At 39.2% G+C, this 19,385-nt stretch overlaps 1 protein-coding gene across 2 annotated transcripts in view; it reads right to left on the bottom strand.

Moving 5' to 3' along the window:
- Positions 1-2,366: 2,366 nt before the first annotated feature.
- LOC117258208 (histone-lysine N-methyltransferase SUV39H1-like) overlaps positions 2,367-19,385 on the bottom strand; it is a 28,853-nt gene continuing 11,834 nt past the window's right edge. For both annotated transcript variants that reach the window (XM_033628844.2, XM_033628845.2), the window contains exons 4-6: positions 17,874-18,020; positions 10,777-10,906; positions 2,367-4,862 (exon numbers count right to left, since the gene is read on the bottom strand). In XM_033628844.2, the coding sequence (XP_033484735.1) occupies positions 4,729-4,862; positions 10,777-10,906; positions 17,874-18,020 (411 nt within the window). In that variant the 3' untranslated portion in view covers positions 2,367-4,728. The remainder of the gene's footprint in view (positions 4,863-10,776; positions 10,907-17,873; positions 18,021-19,385) is intronic.

Raw genomic sequence — 19,385 nt, 5'->3', positions numbered from 1 at the left:
AGCAGTAAATGTGTAAGCATTGTGTAGTTATTCAATAATAAATGTGAAGGAATGAGTAGTGATTATATAGTAATTTCCCAAAATCCAATAGTGAGACCGAAGTGATTAAGTAGCAATTGTGCAGGGATTTGAATAGGCATCATGTAGTAATCATGTAGTAATTGTCAGTGATCAGTAGTGAAATCACCCAATACATTATTCATTACTATTCAAATCACTACACAGCTCAATAGCAATCAAGTAGTGAAACAGTAGTTTTTGTGTAGGTATTTAGTAGTAGTGATGAGTAGTGATTCAGTAGTGTTTTTTCATGACGGGAGATGCAGGACCCTGACACAAAGTGAGGGGTCTTGAATCACCCTGTAGGGCTTCATGCGTCCATAGCAATGGTATAGCAGCAGTCTTCTATTCAGAAATCACATACTGCAGAATGCCTTAATTGACCAATTAGAATTAAGTATTAAATAAATGTATGTAATTAATACAGTAAATACAGTAGTGCAGCATGTAGGAGGTTGGCTGGTATGCAAACTCATATAGCCTGATTTTTAAAACTGTTGGAGTGATTTAGTTGCTTCAGATTCATTTACCACGCATTATTTTGTCTCTGTTTCATCTCTGCAGGGCCATCTAACTCTGAAGCCCCTTTCCCACTGCACAAAAAACATGGTAACACCCACTAATCTGGCCTTTTAATGTAATGGGAAAGGTTAAAATCGGCATTCACAACCAGGTCAGATGACTCTGCATTAGTTGGGTATTTATCAGCTCCGGCTCTGACTGGCATTGATAGAAACACAACACCCCAGTGAACTTGCTAATTTTAGCCCCTTAGCCAGCAAGCTGCAAAATACTGCCTGTCTCTGCCCAAGAGGTGCTCAAACATTGTTCCAAATTAGTCTGTGCGGAGTTGGAGAGACTAAATAACTTAGAGATATATACATATATATATATAAAAAAGTGACCACCATAAAGTTTTCACAGGCCTCTGTGCTATGGACCGTGGAAGGGTACTACACGTCTATTTTGACATTTGCGTTAATAAGTCAAATTTGTTCATCTTTACGGGTCAGTTGCACGTTAAGACAACAGAAAATTAATGTGAATAGTGAATAGCTTCTGGAAGCCTCTTAAGCAACTGTGGCCATAACATACCACAGCCTACGTGTGTTTTCATCCAGTATAAATTATATAAAAAAAATCCTCTTAAACACAAAAATAGTGTTTTTGGGGAAAAACTGGCTGGGAAAACCAAGCTTTATATCCACTTCATAGCCCCCATGATACCTTGCGTGAATTAACTGCTGATTAACTAGTGTTTTCCTATTTCAACGGTAAGGAATGGTATGCTAATCCTCTTTTCTAGATCGATTTGAACATAAAACACGGGGAACTCAGCACCTGTTACACCTCAGACAGTACAATATGAACATACCTCTGTCATCTCTTGACAGCCATCTCAAAGCATTGTTGTCTTCCTTTTTAACCAAGCGTGTCAGCGGAAAGCTTGCCTTGCTCATTTAGTATAGTGTTAAATTTAACAGAACCCGAGCTAGCGTATGGTAAACATCCACTCCTCAAGGATGATTTATGATTTCTTATGACCCCTGAACACACAGAGATACATGAGGCAAACAATTTATATAATTCTGTATTAATTTTAGCTTAATGTAAAGTGACTAATGTGATGTTTACCAGTGTAACGCCACACTCGTCTGCCTTAATGACACAGTTTACAAATGTTGACTTGTTAAATCAGAGTTCAGCCAAATGAAACATGATGCTGAATTCAGTAGCAGACCTCAGTAATATCAGTTATTAAAAGCAGTAAAACAAATAACTTGAGGCATTAATTTTATGATATGAAAGAATGAAGGTATATCAGTAAAACACTCAGAATAGAAGACTAAACACTATGCCCAATGTACTCTAATTTAATTCTGCCATCTAATGGACACTTATGCAAATACAATGTACACTGAATACTTTTTCATCAGTTGCCCCTCCAAAACTGTTGAAATGGTTGCACCCAATTTTAAACATCTTAAGAAGACAGAAATGTACTTGTTAGCAGGGAATTTTCTGTCATCTTCTTAACGCGCATTTGATGCATAGAGACTTGATTATTTTACCTGTTAAGACGAACAAATATGACTTATTAATACGAATGTCAAAATAGATGTTTAGAGCCCTTAAGCTTTCCATACCATGGTGCTTTCTACTGTTTACTAACCAGTTTTCAGCCCATCTTTAACGTTGATCATTACACACCCACACATTCAAAAACACACAGAAAGGCATACCCATCTGCTGCACAGCAGTGTTCACGGCTCTGGTGTAATGGCAATGGGAAAGGAGTCTGTACCCTGTTTTTAGTAGGTTTACCTGTGTTTACAAAAAACATCGCACACGCGCTAATTCAGTGGAAAAGGTAGAGAATCTGATGGACCAACCCCCCCGAACATGTCTGAAAAATGTCACGAGATTTTCTGCCTTTCATTTCCTAATCATTTCTTCTATAAAGCAAGTATTGTGTTAGGAGTTGACATATGGAGCATATGGAGTGAACATGGAGCAGATGGATTGTTTATAGATGAATTGCTTAAATTTAATGCTTTTAAGAACCTTTTAAGATTCTTTTAAACCACATGTATGACTAATTATTGGACAAATCATCTTGAGACACATCATATTAGAGGGAGTAAGGTTCATCAACGTCTTGTCACCAGGGAAATTTAAGACATTTTAAGGCTTTTTAAGAACCTGCTGACACCCTGTACAAAGTAGTACACATGCCAACAACTGACCTATGGCTAAGCCCGCCCTCAAACGCGATGTGCCAATCACAGTGCGTATAGCCATACCCATATAATCGGACATTCTCTGCATGGCCGTTCATTGAAATGCATTACAGAAAATCAGTTTTGTTCGGTTTTCTGGGCTTTTTTTTTGGAGATTTGGAGTTTAAAAATGGTCAATCAATCAATTTTATTTATAAAGCCCAATATTACAAATCACAATTTGCCTCACAGGGCTTTACAGCAGAGAGGCTGGGCGTCGGGGTGTATTTTTTACACTTTAAACCACATCTCAACCAAGAAAAGTGTCTCCTTTGGATAAAGTTGTGTGGTAACGTTAGACCACAACATCAACTCAACGTGAATAAGATTAACAATGATGTCTACATCTGTTCTAAGGTAAGTCAACATTGTGTTTGAGGCAACATATTGTCACTTTGCTGGAAAGAAATATAAAGTTATCTTTAACATCTCTAGCTAACGTTAGCTAAAGTTAGCCTAACATTAGCTCCTAGCTGTGTTGTTCATCATTGTCAGCTTGTTTGCTGGGAGTTCATTAGCCTATTTTGTTCTAGTTTTGTACTTTGGTGATCGTACATCATTGTTAGCTGTTGTCCAAAGGGCTCCAGTTAAACTAACATTAACTTCTGGAGCTTAGCTTCATTAACTTATCTGTAATGGCAGAGATAACAAAGGTTGGCAAACGTTATGCTGAATGATTCAATGTAAATACTGTAGCACCAAACTAACGGAGAGACACTCTTGATAAAGATGGTAAAAAGGCCGTTATCCTTTTCTCATATTCTGAGCCAAAAACCTTAACTTCAGTGGCACTAAAACTTTGTCTTTGATGGCGACGGCAACAAGATACAGTTCACAAGCGTACACTGTGACCTGTAAATTTTGGCTTGTAATTTAAGCTTTTCATCGACCTTCTCAACAATAAAATGATGAATATATCCCTCCAATGCGTAGTTTAGGCCCTTTTGGTTACTTCTCAATGACATCTGATCGTTATGTCCCCAAAAAACATCAATTGCCTCCTGTGAAATGCTGTGTACTGTGACACCTGCCATAGCGCCGGTGTTGATAGTTTGTCTGAGTGAGTGGAGGGGGGCGTGGCTTAGCCATAGGTCAATTGTCCTGGAGGAAGTGAAACACACATTTCCTGTATTATGTGGCTGACAGCTATAGTTGGTCAAATGCACCACCTAGTGATAGAACGTGTTGAATACTTTGAAAGTGAACCACTTCAAAATCAAGCCATTGTTTTTGTTCTCCGCCTATAAGAAAGTCAGACCTTGAAATACTAACAACTAAAATGTTTATATACACACACACTGTAAAACAATTATCTATTTGACCACAGAATAGATACTGTACAGAGCCACAAGAGTGACAGAAGTAGGGACAGTTCATAGATAAAGGAATTAGAATTCCTTTAATAATTAAGAATTATCACTGCAATGAAACAGATTGGGCAAATACCTGTGTCATGTACTTGTAGAATATTTATACATTTTAAGAGCCTGAAGAAATCAACCATAGAAAATATTTTACTTCAAAGCTAAGGGGCCAAGTATTCTTGTACTGCACCCTGCAGGGATTGGCTACTGCGCATGATCATGGATCTGTTTTTTTATAGAAAGATATTTCGAATTGTTGGAATAAGGATCTTACATAATCCATTGATGCAGCCCTAAATTCAGTGTAAATCAAGAAACTCTACATTCTGTTGAAGTAAATCACAAGATTGAAATTCTGGATTGTGCTTTTAAATCACATTGTGTCAAGTCACGTTAACATATGAAAAGTTGATGGTGAATTTCAGCTTTTAAAAAACAAAAGATAATAAAAATTCATATACAAATCTGTACAATTTTCCCCGTCTTTACACAGCTGATAGTGTTGTGTTCTCAGCAGTCCTTTGTCAGAACAGGTATTTTCGACAGGAGTCTGATCCACACCGACACTCCACTCGAATCCTCTTCTTTGGAGAGCTGGGGAGACCTGCTAGACTAAAACTGGAGTCCATTTTGGTGCTTTCTGTGTCCACTGGATCAACTGGAAACAAAAAGAAATCAGGTTGGAGACAGCTCAGTTGAAAAGCAAGCAAGTTAACTTTGCTTGAACACAAGTCCTTCACAACTGTATCGCCCTTATAGACGGCTGGTAACAGCACAGTCAATGTGATGGTGCCCTTTCATTCAAGGCTGTGGTGTACAGGGCAACTGCTAACCCTGTAACTATTACCATTATGTTCAATGAAAACACTTATGTTATTTTAAAAACTAAAAAAAAAGACTACAGAGTGGTTGGATACAGTTGAGGCCTGTGTCTGGCTTTTTCCGCCCCTGTATGGACCTGGATGTTCTGTCAGCATATGAACTGATAAGCTTGAAAGAAAATCAGTATCAATATCAGTGCCACTTCTTCCATTGCTTCCTGTCATCAGTGCTGTAAAGTAACTAAGTAAATGGAGTGCACTTGTATAGCCCTTTTTTTAGTCCTCCGACCACTCAAAGCCCCTTAACACTACATGTCACATTCACCCATTCACACACTGGTGGCCGAGGCTACCATACAAGTGTGCCACCTGCTACTCAGATGGCTTTGCACACCGGTGGTACACCCATCAAGCTGTGATGTGATATGAATGGGTGGCTGTGGCTCAGAGGTGGAGCGACATGCTCCACCTCTGAGCCACAGCCACCCATTCACATTCAATCAAGTACTGTACAAATATGAGCTACTTGTTCTTGAGTATTTCCATTTTCTGCTACTTTATACTTCTACCTTTGGCTGCTAGTTACCTTTTCAATGACAATTTGTTATCCCCTTTCTGTCCAGTGAAAACCATGTATCTCCAACTGTGGTGATTTTGAATGTTTGTTATAAACTGAAGGATGAAGTGTTCCTGTTTACACACAGTTATAAATTTTTACAACTCATTTTTTCCAGTCTTAACTGAAATTTAAGAAGCTCAAGTTCAGTGAATAATCTTAAAGTGTACATCAATATACTATTGTTAAACTATTGTTTAACAACAATCGTTCGAGTGTGACGTAGATGGCTTTTTCTAGGGTTGGGAACGATTAACCGATACGACCGGATATCCGGTTTGACAAGCAAGAGATACGGCTGCATCGGTAGCAGCCTCCTCAATCGATATGAATCAGCCAAGAATCCTTAGATGAATTGATTGTAGAGTCATGGATTCGGGTATCGCGAGACTAGCAATCAGCTGACTGGCTTTAACAGTTTGCATCTCTAAAACAACACGAGAGCCGGTGGCATGCTCCGGACCGTAGCAGGCATTACTGACAACGATAATGGATGTAAACATCAGTGTCAGCTTGACTGGTGGAGATGAGGAACAGAAGCCAATGCTGGTTGGATAAACCAGGCAGCAGCCAAGCCGCAGCAGAAACTAAAGGCGAATCCTGTCGGTTGTGGGTTGAACGGGGGTCACAGACACAGACAGAAATACGTATTCCTGTCAAATACGGCGGCCATAGTGCTCCATGGCACAAGATAATGGCTTACCGGCGACCGAGAAGCCCGGTCCAAGAAGTCTTCGGTGTCATGACTGCCCAGAAATACCTGAACAGCCGAGCCGTAGCAGCACACAGGTATGTGACGTGTCAGAGGAGAAACGAGCAGTTCACATTTCCACAAACCTCAGCGCACTTTAGGGACTGTTCTTTACTTGTCAGGGGAGGAGGGTGGCTGGTTGATTTTGATTTTATTTATTTATTTTATTTTGATCCCCCCTATGTAAATCACTTATTGATACTGTTTTTGAAGTATGAATAAGTCAATAAGTAATTTATTCCATTGAAATATCATTGATGTATTATAGAAAAGTGATTTATCTTTTTATAAATGACAAACACAGTGTAGAAAACACAGAGAAATAGTCTGACATGCTGTCAGTGATAAGCTGCTAGTCATCACAGTCCATGACGTCAACTATTAACAGGAGATGTCAGATTCTGCCCCTACATTGCATGTTATTATTTTATTCTGCTTTATGTTTATATTGTACAGCGTTATGATAAACTTTATTCCAGACTCAAGTCCATATAAGATACATACAAAAACACAGACAATACAATAAAAACAACACAACAAGTAGGTTTAAAACACTTAAATTTTACTTAAAGTTCACTTCACTTAAAGTTTAAAACTTCTTCTCATTTTTATATTGATCCCATCCAACAAAATGATGTTCATTCAGCGAGCCTTTTTTTGTCCATGTCTAAAAATAAATACATTTGACATGTGATTTTGTTGTTGTTTGTCTTTTTATTTTATTTTTGCCAGTGCCACACAGCAACAATGCTTGGGGATGTGGTATTTTACAAATTTGAAAAGACTGTAAGAATGTCATTTTTATAGAATTGGCTGCTTTATTTTATAATGTATGATTAATGTCTACGTCAACAAATGTTAACCATAGAATCGTATCGAATCGAACCGTATCGAGCCTACACTGTATCGAATCGTATCAAATCCTTCTGTATTAAAAATATATCGTTTTTGAATCGTATCGTAACCCGTGTATCTAGATACGTATCGAATCGTCTATCACAGAGAGATTCCCAACCCTACTTCTTTGACATTTCTTTCAAATCATCTTTCTTTTCTGGACAAGATGTGAACAATGCTGTTCTTGAAGGAGTGTCCCTCCTCCTTTAGATGTAAGCGGACAGCTGAGCCTTGACCTGAGGAGCTGGCTCTCCTGTGCTGTGCCATGTGCTTGTGGAGTGGTTCTTTAGTCTCCCCAGTGCACAAATCTGTGCATTCCTGGCTGAATTGAACTGCATACACTACATTTCTGTGCTTTTGCCTGGGTGTTTGATCCTTTGGGTGGACAAGCTTCTGCCTCAGTGTGTTACTGTGTGAATGCCACTGTCATACTAAGCCCCATTTAAACTTTCTATGGAAAAAAGAAAAGAAATGAAAACAAAAAACAAAACAAAAAACAAACAACAAATTGTATGGCTTATTCATTGTAAATATGTATTACGGCTGCACCTTAGGATTTCTAACAATTATTGTTTTGATTGGTTGATTAATGAAACAACTAATCTAATCATTATTCCAAATATTTTTTAGCACTCTTAAAATAAAAATTAATTTACCCCAAATTAATATCAAAAACCCATCTAAGTGATATTTGAATAATTATATTTAAATCACCTTCTCAGGTAATAGCGGCATATTTTAAATACTCTAATTTACACATCACCACTATGTAATAATAATAATAATAATGATAATGATAATGATAATGATAATAATAGACCCCCTAACTTAGTTTAGGCCATTTTCTCACATATGGCTGTTTAAAGAATCAGAAAATATAAGATGAATGAATAACAACTTTTGGTGGCGCATGATGTAATGTTAGTAATGGTGCAGCAAGTTTAAGTGACTGCTATTAACAGAAACAAGTTCCGTGTGTTGATAAGCCCCGGCCACACTGTTAGCAGCATGTGATGGCTACCTTGCAAGATATCATGCTTGGGTGGGGACAGAAATTAAACAGGACAGTGCTGTCTTGCTGCCACCTTGACAAAGCGCTCCCCGAATGCTTTCGCTAACAGTGTCCATGCATAGCAGTTGTTCTCCTGTGATAAGCCATTATAGCTGCAGCTTGTTCTCCAGAGGATTCCATGCTTTCACCAGGTGAAGCCAGATGCAACTTACTAGGGGTATATATCACTAGTTTCATCACAATATCATATCACATCCATTCTTTGGACAATGATACAATATTTGCCAATTTTTTTGCTAGAATTTCCACAATACGATTTTGATACAGTGCAATTCAGGGGCCTGCGATCGATATGAAACAATATTATCTGCCCATTTAACTCAGTCTGTTACAGAAGAAGCCGCTAGCCCTTTCTTTTTTTCTTTTGGCCGTAAAAGATAAAAACAACACAAATTATGTAACTAACTGTAACCACGTAAATGCAGTAAAGTTTACTTTATACTGACTCCACTAACACACATTAAACAACACATGGGGCAAGTTAGCCTCAGGGCTTTCTGCCAGAAAGACCTATCTGGAAGAAATCTTTTAATTTTAACTCAAATTCTGTTTCATTTCAAGGTCTATCTGGCATAAAGCCCTGAAGGCAAACTTCTCCCAACAGATATAAACATGGATTAACAACATCATTTAACAAAAGTATCAAATTCAGCTCAGTAGTAACAGTCAATGTTTACAGACATTTCAACTGTTTTTTTGTTAGTGACCCATAATTAGCTCAAGCATGTTTACATTGCATAAATTAGCCTGGTGGCCAGCAAACTTTCCTCCATTCATAACTTAACAATCTACTTGCACTATTTATAGGGCTGTCCCCTAATAGTCGACCAAACCGTAGTCGACCAGAAAGGTCATTAGTCTGCAAGATTTGATTGGATGCTGAGCTGCACTCAGGATTTCAGGTAAATGGGCTATACAATGCTTGTTAAGGTTGCTTAGCAACCTCAAACACAACCTGCCTCCGCACTCTTGAAGGCTGGCACAAGAAAGGCAAAAGAGTAGCGCACAGTGCACAACCTTGTGTTTTCTAGGTGGTTAAAGATGCAGCATGTGTACGGCCCCTAATTAACAGGGCTGGTACCTGCGGTTATTCCACAGGCTAGTTAGTAACATGTCTGGCAGGAAATCACAAGTGTGGGATCATGTTGAGAAGGTGAAGGACGAACCCAAGGTGATATATTAACTCTGCAGGCAAACATTTACCCATCATTCGTCGACTACAAAAATGACATATCATCTGAAACATGTAAGCAGCACAAGGCCATTAGCCACTAAGTACAATCATTACTGCTTTGCTGACAGAGTAATTAACAAGTGGCTTGCTCAGTGTGTGTGAATAGGCCTATATTTATTTAAGTTCATTAGTTTGGTTTTGTATTTCTTTGAAATGTAGCACATAGTTAACAATGTCACTTACACAATTACACAAAAATCACTTACACATGTCAGACCTTGAACTCAAACATGTGTTGCCCCGGCAAAAATATATAATTTAATAATCAAATTAATATCGCAAACATGCGGGTGACTAGTCGACTAATGGCCCTAAATGACAACTACTGGTCGACCAGGAAAATTCTTAGTCGGGGACAGCCCTAATTATTTATACTATATCATACTCACCATTGGTTTAAGTCACTGCATCTCCTGACAGAATGGCTTGATTGAATTTTGGCCTGCATGCACGTCTTTTCAGGCGACCATTGTTAAAACAGAGCAGCTAATACTGCTGTAGTGAGAAGTTAGCAGAGTGAGATGCCATCCAGGCAGGTAACCTGATGTCATGTACTCTGTCTGCTGACCCCCTTTTTTCTTTGAAAGTGAAAATATTTCCACACTGCTGATTTATTGCAGAGTAAATAACATTATCCTCATAGTCCGCCTCTCAGCTGCTTGCCATCTGCCTGCTGCTGTTTGACGGTGACACTGACTTTCAAAATAAAAGCCTCTCCTAAAGATGACAACATAGATTGCTGTTTTTACTTCAGATCGATCAAACTGGATCGTTGATCATTTATTAATGTATCGACCCAGATTGATGGATTGTTACACCCCTATGGGATACACACATGCTGCCAGACCGCCTCACCACAACAACCCACAGAGAAGTGATTAGAATACACAGAGGGAGCGTGACTGCATTACTCCACTATATCTTTACAAAGCAAATAGCGTTTTTTTTATTAATACGTCGAATGTTGCATACAGAACCTTTAGAATGCAGGACTTAGGACACTAGTAGTGGACTATTTTAAGAGTGTGGTATTAGTGCTTTTATTTAAGTAGAGGATCCGAATAATTTTTCCACCACTGTCTGTCACTAGCAACGCCACTTGGTTGATGTTACAAGACACAGTAGAGTTCTGCAAACAACAGATCAGATTTTTGGTCAGGTTTATTTTACTGCTTGCTTACTTTGCATCCTGTAGTCAAAGGTGAGCTCCTCTCCTGCCCGAATAGCCCGTGTTGAAAATAATGCAATTCTTGGGAGCCTCTCATCAATGTTGTCGATGAACACGTTAAATACCTGCAGGTTGGGGTTACACTGCAAAAAGAGCACAACTTTTGTTAGAAGCTTTTCAGACTGTGCTTTAAAATAGCAAACATCAAAAGAAACAGCATATTTCCACAGTGTGTGGGCTGAGGAAGGGATGAGCTCTGTACACACTGCAAGTAACATGATCAATGAGTCACTGCAAGTTTTTTCTTTCACTTTACATCCAGAGATCCTTTTCAGGAAACCCCCCGCTCGCTCTCTCTCTCTCTCTCTCTCTCTCTCTCTCTCTCTCTCTCTCTCTCTCTCCCCATTTCACTCTGTCCTGTACATTAAAGGCAAAAGCCCAAAAATAATCTTTAAAAAAAAAAAAAAATAAGAAAAGAGACAATGGTAAGCTCTGGCAATGACTTGTCTTGACTTCTTTTATCGCAATTATTGATTATTGACTGTGAAAAAGACCTACTCTGAGGCTCTGAGAGGGCATCTTCACATAGACAAAATCTGCTTTTTTTTTTTTTTTTTTTTTTACAGATTAAGTTTTAATTTTTCCCAGATTCAAGAAATAATACTCATTGTCAGGATTTGATCATCAGGACAGCTTGGCTGACCAAGTAAAAGACTGCTGTCAAGCTAGCCATCACTTGCATCTCTGTGGTCAAACCAGCTTCCGCTAAACACAGTACAGGCAGTGCAAAGCAAAGTCTCTGCAGCCACTGGCCAGGTGTTCCCCCGGTGTCAGTAGCCCTGTAGGTGTGTGTGAAGGAGCTGAGATAAGCCCTCAGTAAAACACTGACACAGAGAGCAAAAATGACAAACAAACATACCAGCACAGTGCTTTTGTGGCTGTGAAGAAATGTGTATACTGATAGGAAAACCCCTATTTATTTTATAAATTGCATCCACCTTTTGGCAAAGTCTGCATTTTACAGTTTTTGCCTAAAGGTTGGGACACTATTATTGGGATTCACTGGACCACAGATGATTTGTCAGTTGTTAAAATCTAAACTGGACATGTGAAGGCTTCTCCTCTTGCCATCTGAACTGGTAAGAGACCTCATGTTCTTTGTTCTTCAACAAAGAGTTATTAGACAGTCAATTGCAATTGCTCACAGACTCTTTTCCTGGATCATGACCTGCATGCCCACAGCAGGAGCCAAAACTTGGAAACCAGAGTAATTAGTTTGCAAACACAAGGTTTGCATCTAACTTTCCAGCAACAAGGGGAACCAAGTTGAGTTAGCATCCCAACATCTTACTCTGCACAGACCCCGAGCGACCGGCTTCCTCAGATCTGCAACTGGAACAAGGACACAACAAAGACTGCTTCTGGAACCACAGCTCTCTCTTCAGCCTTCTTCTGCCGGCTAACAAAAGCAGCACACCACAAAGCGACTCTGAGCATAGCTTAATCACAGCTGTACAGGCTAAGCAAGACTGTTTAACTTGTTGAATGTGATTTATTGCTGTTTACTGAGTCATTGTTCTGATTGTTTCCAGTTAGGTCATTGGTTAGTTGGCTTCGCCAAAGCTAAGTGAGGTTTGTTTGCAAATGCTGTTCTCAGACAGTCTTGCATGCAACTAAACATCCTCTGCATTAATCCAGACCCTTTGCAACACATATCACATGCACATAGTCTCTCTGTCTCTCTGTCTGTCTGTCTGTCTCTCTCTCTCTTTTTTTTTAATAAATGTAAGATAAGCAAGTTGGAAGTAGAATCTGGCAATATAAAAACCATGATGGTGGGACATTCTGTCACTTCCCAGTTGTCCAAAACATGTGGTTTGTGCCAGGCGGACATAATTGCCAGTATTTTTTAATTATTGCAAGAAATTCCACTGACTCATTCACAAATCAAAAATGTGTGAAACATACAATATTTGCATCTAATAGAAAAATAGTCAACCGAGTGCAATGATGTCCTCCAAGATAATATTTGCCACTTCGTTTGCAGTAAACTTTTTGACATGCTCTTGACTTACTTCTCTGTGCTCCGTGCTGCTCTTTGACCTGAACTAAACTTACCTGAGGTTAAGTGACACATGCATAATTAGGCTACAGTTGTGTGGGTGCGTAAAGGTGGCATACAGTATGTGACGTGTCAGAGGAGAAACGAGCCGTTGACATTTCTCTCTTCGTGGCAGGTAACGGCCCACAAACCTCACCGCACTTTAGGGACTGTTCTTTACTTATGAAGGGACTTGTCGGGGGGGCTGGTTGATTTTTATTTCATTTATTTATTTTGATCCCCCCTATGTTAATCACTTATTGATGCTGTTTTTGAAGTATGAATAAGTCAATAAGTAATGTATTCCACTGAAATATCATTGATGTATTATAGAAAAGTGATTTATCTTTTTATAAATGACAAAAGGCACATCTGCCTCATTTTTGCTGTGGTATCCTGATACTACTCAGAACCGTGATACTTTCACTGGTATCGTACTGTGGGTCCCAACTTTGGTACCGTGACAACACTAATCTGGAGGGGGTTCATCTGCAAAAACTAATGAAAAACTTAAAAACGGCATTCGGTATTCAGTACTCGGTATTCAGCCAAGGGATGTCTCTCACCCCCTCCCCCGCCACCCCCGCTGCTGAAAAAAAATCCTAGAGGAAACACTGTGGTGCCTTCACAGATGTGAAGTTACCAATGATGCCATGGGCACTAACACACCCCCATACCATCACAGATGCTGCCTTTGAACTTTGAGCTGGTAACAATCTAGATGGTCTTTTTCCTCTTTAGCCTGGAGGACACAACGCCCATAATGGACTTGTCAGACCACAGCACACTTTTTCACTTTGTGTCAGTCCATCTCAGATGAGGTCGGGCCCAGAGAAGTTGGCAGTGTTTCTGGATGTTGTTGATATATGGCTTTCACTCTGCATGGTAGGGTCTTAACTTGCATTTGTAGATGCAGAGATGAACAGTGCTTACTGACAATGGTTTTCCAAAATGCTCTTTAGCCCATGTAGTAATATTCTTTATACAGTCATATTGGTTTTTAATGCAGTGGTGACTAAGGGGTGAAAGGTCATGGCCATGTTGGTTTTCAACCCTGTCCCTTGCATGCAGAGATTTCTCCAGATTCTCTGAATCTTTTGATGATATTATGGATCAGGGCTGGGCGGTATATTGATTTTGTACAATATATTGATTTATTTTCAAGCAAGATGTAGATTTATACAATACTGTTTATATCGATATCGGGTGAAGTTGCGTCACATAATGCATACCAGTGTTCATCTCTCCTCTCCGCACAGCTCCGCCTCACTCACTCACTCACTATTTCTCCATCAACACTCAATGAGACACAGAGCTGCTTATCTGTTTAATCTGTCTGTTTGTTAGTCTACAGTGCTACATCGGTCTATATGTTGCACAAGCTATGCTGAATCAGTCTGTGAGATGAATGAAGTTACCACAGTAGCACACGTACAATACTGTAGGCCTTTTCCTCCTACTGGTTCGTTTCGACTCCTCAAACATGCCGTGTGATGTGGGACTCTCCTCACTAGGGATGGGCATCAATTTTCGATTATCGATGATTGACTGTTAAGGCTTTTGATCGATCACAAATAATTTTGATCGACAGTCACAGTGTTTCCCCTACAATGCCTGGCATAGGTCCAGCGAGCCACCATGCCAACTAGACCCCCCACCTGGCGAGCACGGCGGCTCGACGGGCCTACGAGACTCCTGCTGGACCTATGCCAGGCAAAAAAAAAAAAAAATCAGAAACAGACGGAGGCTCTCATCGCTCTCCAAAGCCTCGGCGGCTTCCCTTGAGGCCTCTGAAAACACTACGCCATTGAAAGACGGAGGTTTTGCTGAAAACTGAAGCCTGTAACTCTGGCTGGCAACGGTTGTAAACACCCAGGGGTGAACTGCGCATGCGCGCCATTCTTCCTCTTTGGCCTGGGGGGTTGAAGCTCAAAACTGGGGCAGATGTGCTCTCTTGCGGCGACAGTATACACTGCACTCTTTTCTTTTCTCTCTTTTGAAATACTCGCTTATCAATTAATTGATAATTGATCGTTAATTTTTTTGATGATCGAATAATGAATTTTGATCGTTTGCCCATCCCTACTCCTCACCTCTGTCTGCACGGGGGTATTCCATCAACATAGCTAAGGATATCCAGGCTAAGGTGTAAGCTTGAAGTTTGACTAAACACCAATTCCCAATCTAGCGCCAACCCGTTGCATCAAGTGAAATCAGCTGGCTCCAACTGACGCTAATTCAAGCCTCACCTGTTAAGCCTCAACTCATACACGCACCCAGGGAAAATAAAAAGCCCACACTAGTCGAGTGCCGAAAATGTTGCAAAATGTCAAAAAGCAAAGGAAAGGAGCAAGTGGAGGCCTTTTCTGCGGCGGAGCAAACGCTCCTTATGGAAGTGTATGAGGACTATAAGGACATAATTAAGGAAAAAGGTAATACTGCAGCAATTAATAAAGTAAGGGAGGTGGCGTGGCAGATTATTGCCGACAGGCTAAATGCGCAAGTGACGAAGAAAATTCAGCATTTCAGCATATCATGTTATATAAATCCCGCATCAAAGGGACAAAATATATGTAGATAAGAACACCTATTAAATCTAACAATTCAAGTATGCCTAACGAAATTCACCAAATGTGTAAATTAATATTAGTTATAGACTATTTATCACATTTATCTGCTGATTCCTATGTAAATTTCAGATGATGCATTTAGTCAAACTATTTTATGTGAATCATCGCATTTATCACATAATTGATTGTAGATTATGACATTTCTGAAATGATCAGTTTATAGGAAATAATCACATGACATTTATCTATTGATTGTAGAAAATGACATTTAGCAAATCCATCAATTCAGTGGAGAGTGAATTAAGTGAATGCAGGTGAGAGTGAATCAGTTATCTATTTCTCATCATTTGGGAGTCAACTGTAAGCTCTATCCCTTATTATATCAAAATAAGGAAAATCCCCTTTAATGTATGTAATGTGCTATAGGATGAGGAACAGACAATCCACAATGGTGTGTGTCCCATTTTAATTTGGTTGCTTTGTGTCATGGTTAATTCATAGATATAAAAGATAACCATATGTTAATGTAATCATCTCAAGCCCTATGCATGATGTATGGCGATGCTAGAAATAATAAAAATGAACAGAAAATACACCCTTTTTACCTCTCTGCAAACAGTTGCCTTATTAAGTCTCTCAGCATCACCAACACTATACAGGAATGTACCGCTAGCAAAGAACCTCAGTGCAATACAGACTGACTGCACAGTAGTGTTGTCACGGTACCAAAATTGGGACCCACAGTACAATACCAGTGAAAGTATCACAGTTCTGAGTAGTATCACGATACCACAGCACAAATTAGGCAGATGTGCCTTTTGTCATTTATAAAAAGATAAATCACTTTTCTATAATACATCAATAATATTTCAATGGAATAAATTACTTATTAACTTATTCATATTTCAAAGACAGCATCAGTAGCTCAGTCCATAGGGACTTGGGTTGGGAACCGGAGGGTCGCCTGTTCAAGTCCCTGTCCGGACCAAAATATGGAGCGTGGACTGGTAGCTGGAGAGGTGCCAGTTCACCTCCTGGGCACTGCCGAGGTGCCCTTGACCAAGGCACCGAACCCCCCAGCCGCTATGGGCAGCCCCACTCTGACATCTCTCCACTTAGTGCATGTATAGGTCCTGTTTGTGCATGTGTGTGTTCGGACCTGTGTGTATGAATGATTTTATTTTTTTTTAGTGTCATGCCACCTAGTTGCCCACCCCTCACGGGATTATATGACACCTTTGCAAAACAAAATAACAATATATATTTAATATTTCATTACATAAGTTGTGTAATTGACAACAGAGTGAAAAAATTGATTTAGTTATTAATAAATTATTAATAAAGTATACATATACACACACACGCATATATATATATATATATATATATATATATATATATATATATATACACATATATATATATACACACATACATACACACACACACACATATATACACATATATATATATATATATATATATATATATATATATATATCTTATATATATATAAGACGTTTTTAAAAGTCTCTGTGTGTTCAGCTCTCAGTACTTTTGTAGCTTCTAACTGAATCTCTGTGGTTTGGAGTTTAGTTTCTCTCCTGCGTCCTGTTTTTACTTTAGATATCTGCTTTATTTTACGGTTTCATCTTCACTATCAGCTGTATTAGAAGTTGTGTGAAGTTGCTGCTCAAAAACTCAACACTTCCTTATTTTGCTGCTTCACAATAAAAGTTTTCACATAATAAAATAACAGGGACATTTATTTTTAAGACTATAAAAATTAAAATACCGGTATGTTTATTACCGAATTAGCGAAACTTTATTAGCGGCTTTTTTTTTTTATCAATTAAGACAATTCTAATAATACATCGGGGAGGAAGAGTAAAAGCAGAAACAGCCATATTGAGATGTTGATGAAGAGCTGCAGACAACAGGCTCTTACTGCACCTCTGCAAACAGCTCACCTCCAACAGGTAAACTTCTATTACCTGCCCTGCTGTGGAAAAACACATGCAGCAAAAATAACAGAGGACTTCAGCCGTGGATCAGCTTGCAACTGAACATGTAGCCCACTTCGTAGAAAATACCGGGATATATATCTTGTATCGCCATTCAGCCTGAAAATACAGAGATATGAATTTTTGTCCATATCACCCAGCCCTATTATGGATTGTAGATGTGAAATCCATAAATTCTTCTGCAGTTATTCATTGAGAAACATTGTTCTTAAGCTGTTGGACTGTTTGCCCACTATAGTTTCCACAAAGAAACCACCGTTGCTTGTGAACATCTGAACATTTAGAGGATGCCCCTTTCACACTCAATCATCACCATCACCTGTTACATATTAAGCTGTTTACCTGTGGAGTGTTCCAAACAGGTGTTTTTTGTGTATCTCACAAATCAAAAGGTACACAGTTTAAAGACACTCACGCTGTGGTTGACAAAGTGGGAGATGTTGCCTTGGTGAGCAGCATCCACTGTATAAACATCCTCCACATAGTCCAGGTCAAACAGGTAGGTAGAGCCTTGACGGTCATATACATGACCTCTCCTCTCCGCTTCATCTGTTGTGATGATCTGGAGGAAACAATACAGGACATCACTGGAACAAAAGCCTCAATCATTTTTGGATACAACAACAAAATAATAAATAATAATAATAAAAAAAATCACATTCCCACATCAAATATTTACTAGAAATATCTATCAGCACACATAATCTCAGCCTGCCAGGGACTGCTGTGGCCGTGCTGCGGCCATGCTGCCTGCTCTCTCCGGTTTTACGCCGGGCTCGGCTCCTTTCAAAGACTCCTTGCAAAGAACTCCTCCAGGGTTTTTTCGGACCTAATTGTATTGCGGAGTTTTGCACAGTGGCGACCAGATCTTTGCTCTCAAACCACAAAAAAATGTGATGGCACAACAGTCTCCTTCAGTACATTATTCTATGCTTTCTTTTGATTTTCACATTGGCTAGTCATCCTGTTTAATTTGTCTTCTGATTACATCGGAACCGCTGAAACAAGTTGTAGGGAGCCTCTGCAAGTAATTGGTTGCTGGCAGACACTCTGTGCTGCAATACAATGGTTAATCAGCAGTGCCGTGCACTGTAGAGCCGATGTGCTGCTGGTTCTGCCGGCCTGAATAGAATATAATGTCTACTGTTGTGTACAGCATTTATAGACTGAGCTGAGTAGTGATGCGCGGGTCAACCCGTAACCCGCGGGACCCGCAAATGGGCCTGCAGGTCGGGCAGCAGTGATCGTCTGTTAAATCGGCCTGTAAATGATATTTTGACATTATTACTATAATCTATTAATCTATAATCTATTACTGTCATGGCATCCGAAGGTACTGATGCGTTGAGCAGGTGACAGTCCGCAGCCGTTTTCAAAACACACTTGTGTCACGCACTCCAAAAGAAACTTGTTGAAACTTATAATTTATTGTACAAAACGGGGGAAACAAACGTTGACAAAAACGGTTCCATAATTCATATTAAATTCAAAAGATAATGAAAAAACAGCTACAAGTTAGAGGGAATAGTGATAAAGTGGTAAAACTTGGCACTGATCCACAGCCTCAGATGGATGTGCTCAAGCGTGCTGTGCGCACAAGCTCCGTTGGTAGGCTATACTATATTTTCACATTTTTAACAATGCAATTTAAAAGTTTTGATTTTTATTGATAACCTACATTTACCAACAACAAAAAGACTATATTTAGCACCAAAAAAATATGTTAAAAAAAAAAATAATTAAAAAAAGTAAATAAAAAAACGAATATCGAATACCAAATTTTCATAACGAATACCTACCCATAGAAATGAATATTCGAATATCCGAATATTTGGGTACAGCCCTACTGGGCGATAAATCGATTTCATCGATTAATTCAAATTTGTAGTTTAAGTCAATTTGTTTTAATGAAAATCGAGTTTCTCTT

This window comes from Epinephelus lanceolatus, chromosome 8, assembly GCF_041903045.1.
Source record: "Epinephelus lanceolatus isolate andai-2023 chromosome 8, ASM4190304v1, whole genome shotgun sequence".
In the NCBI taxonomy this organism is placed as follows: Eukaryota; Metazoa; Chordata; class Actinopteri; order Perciformes; family Serranidae; genus Epinephelus; species Epinephelus lanceolatus.
This window is presented reverse-complemented; position numbering and strand designations above follow the sequence as displayed.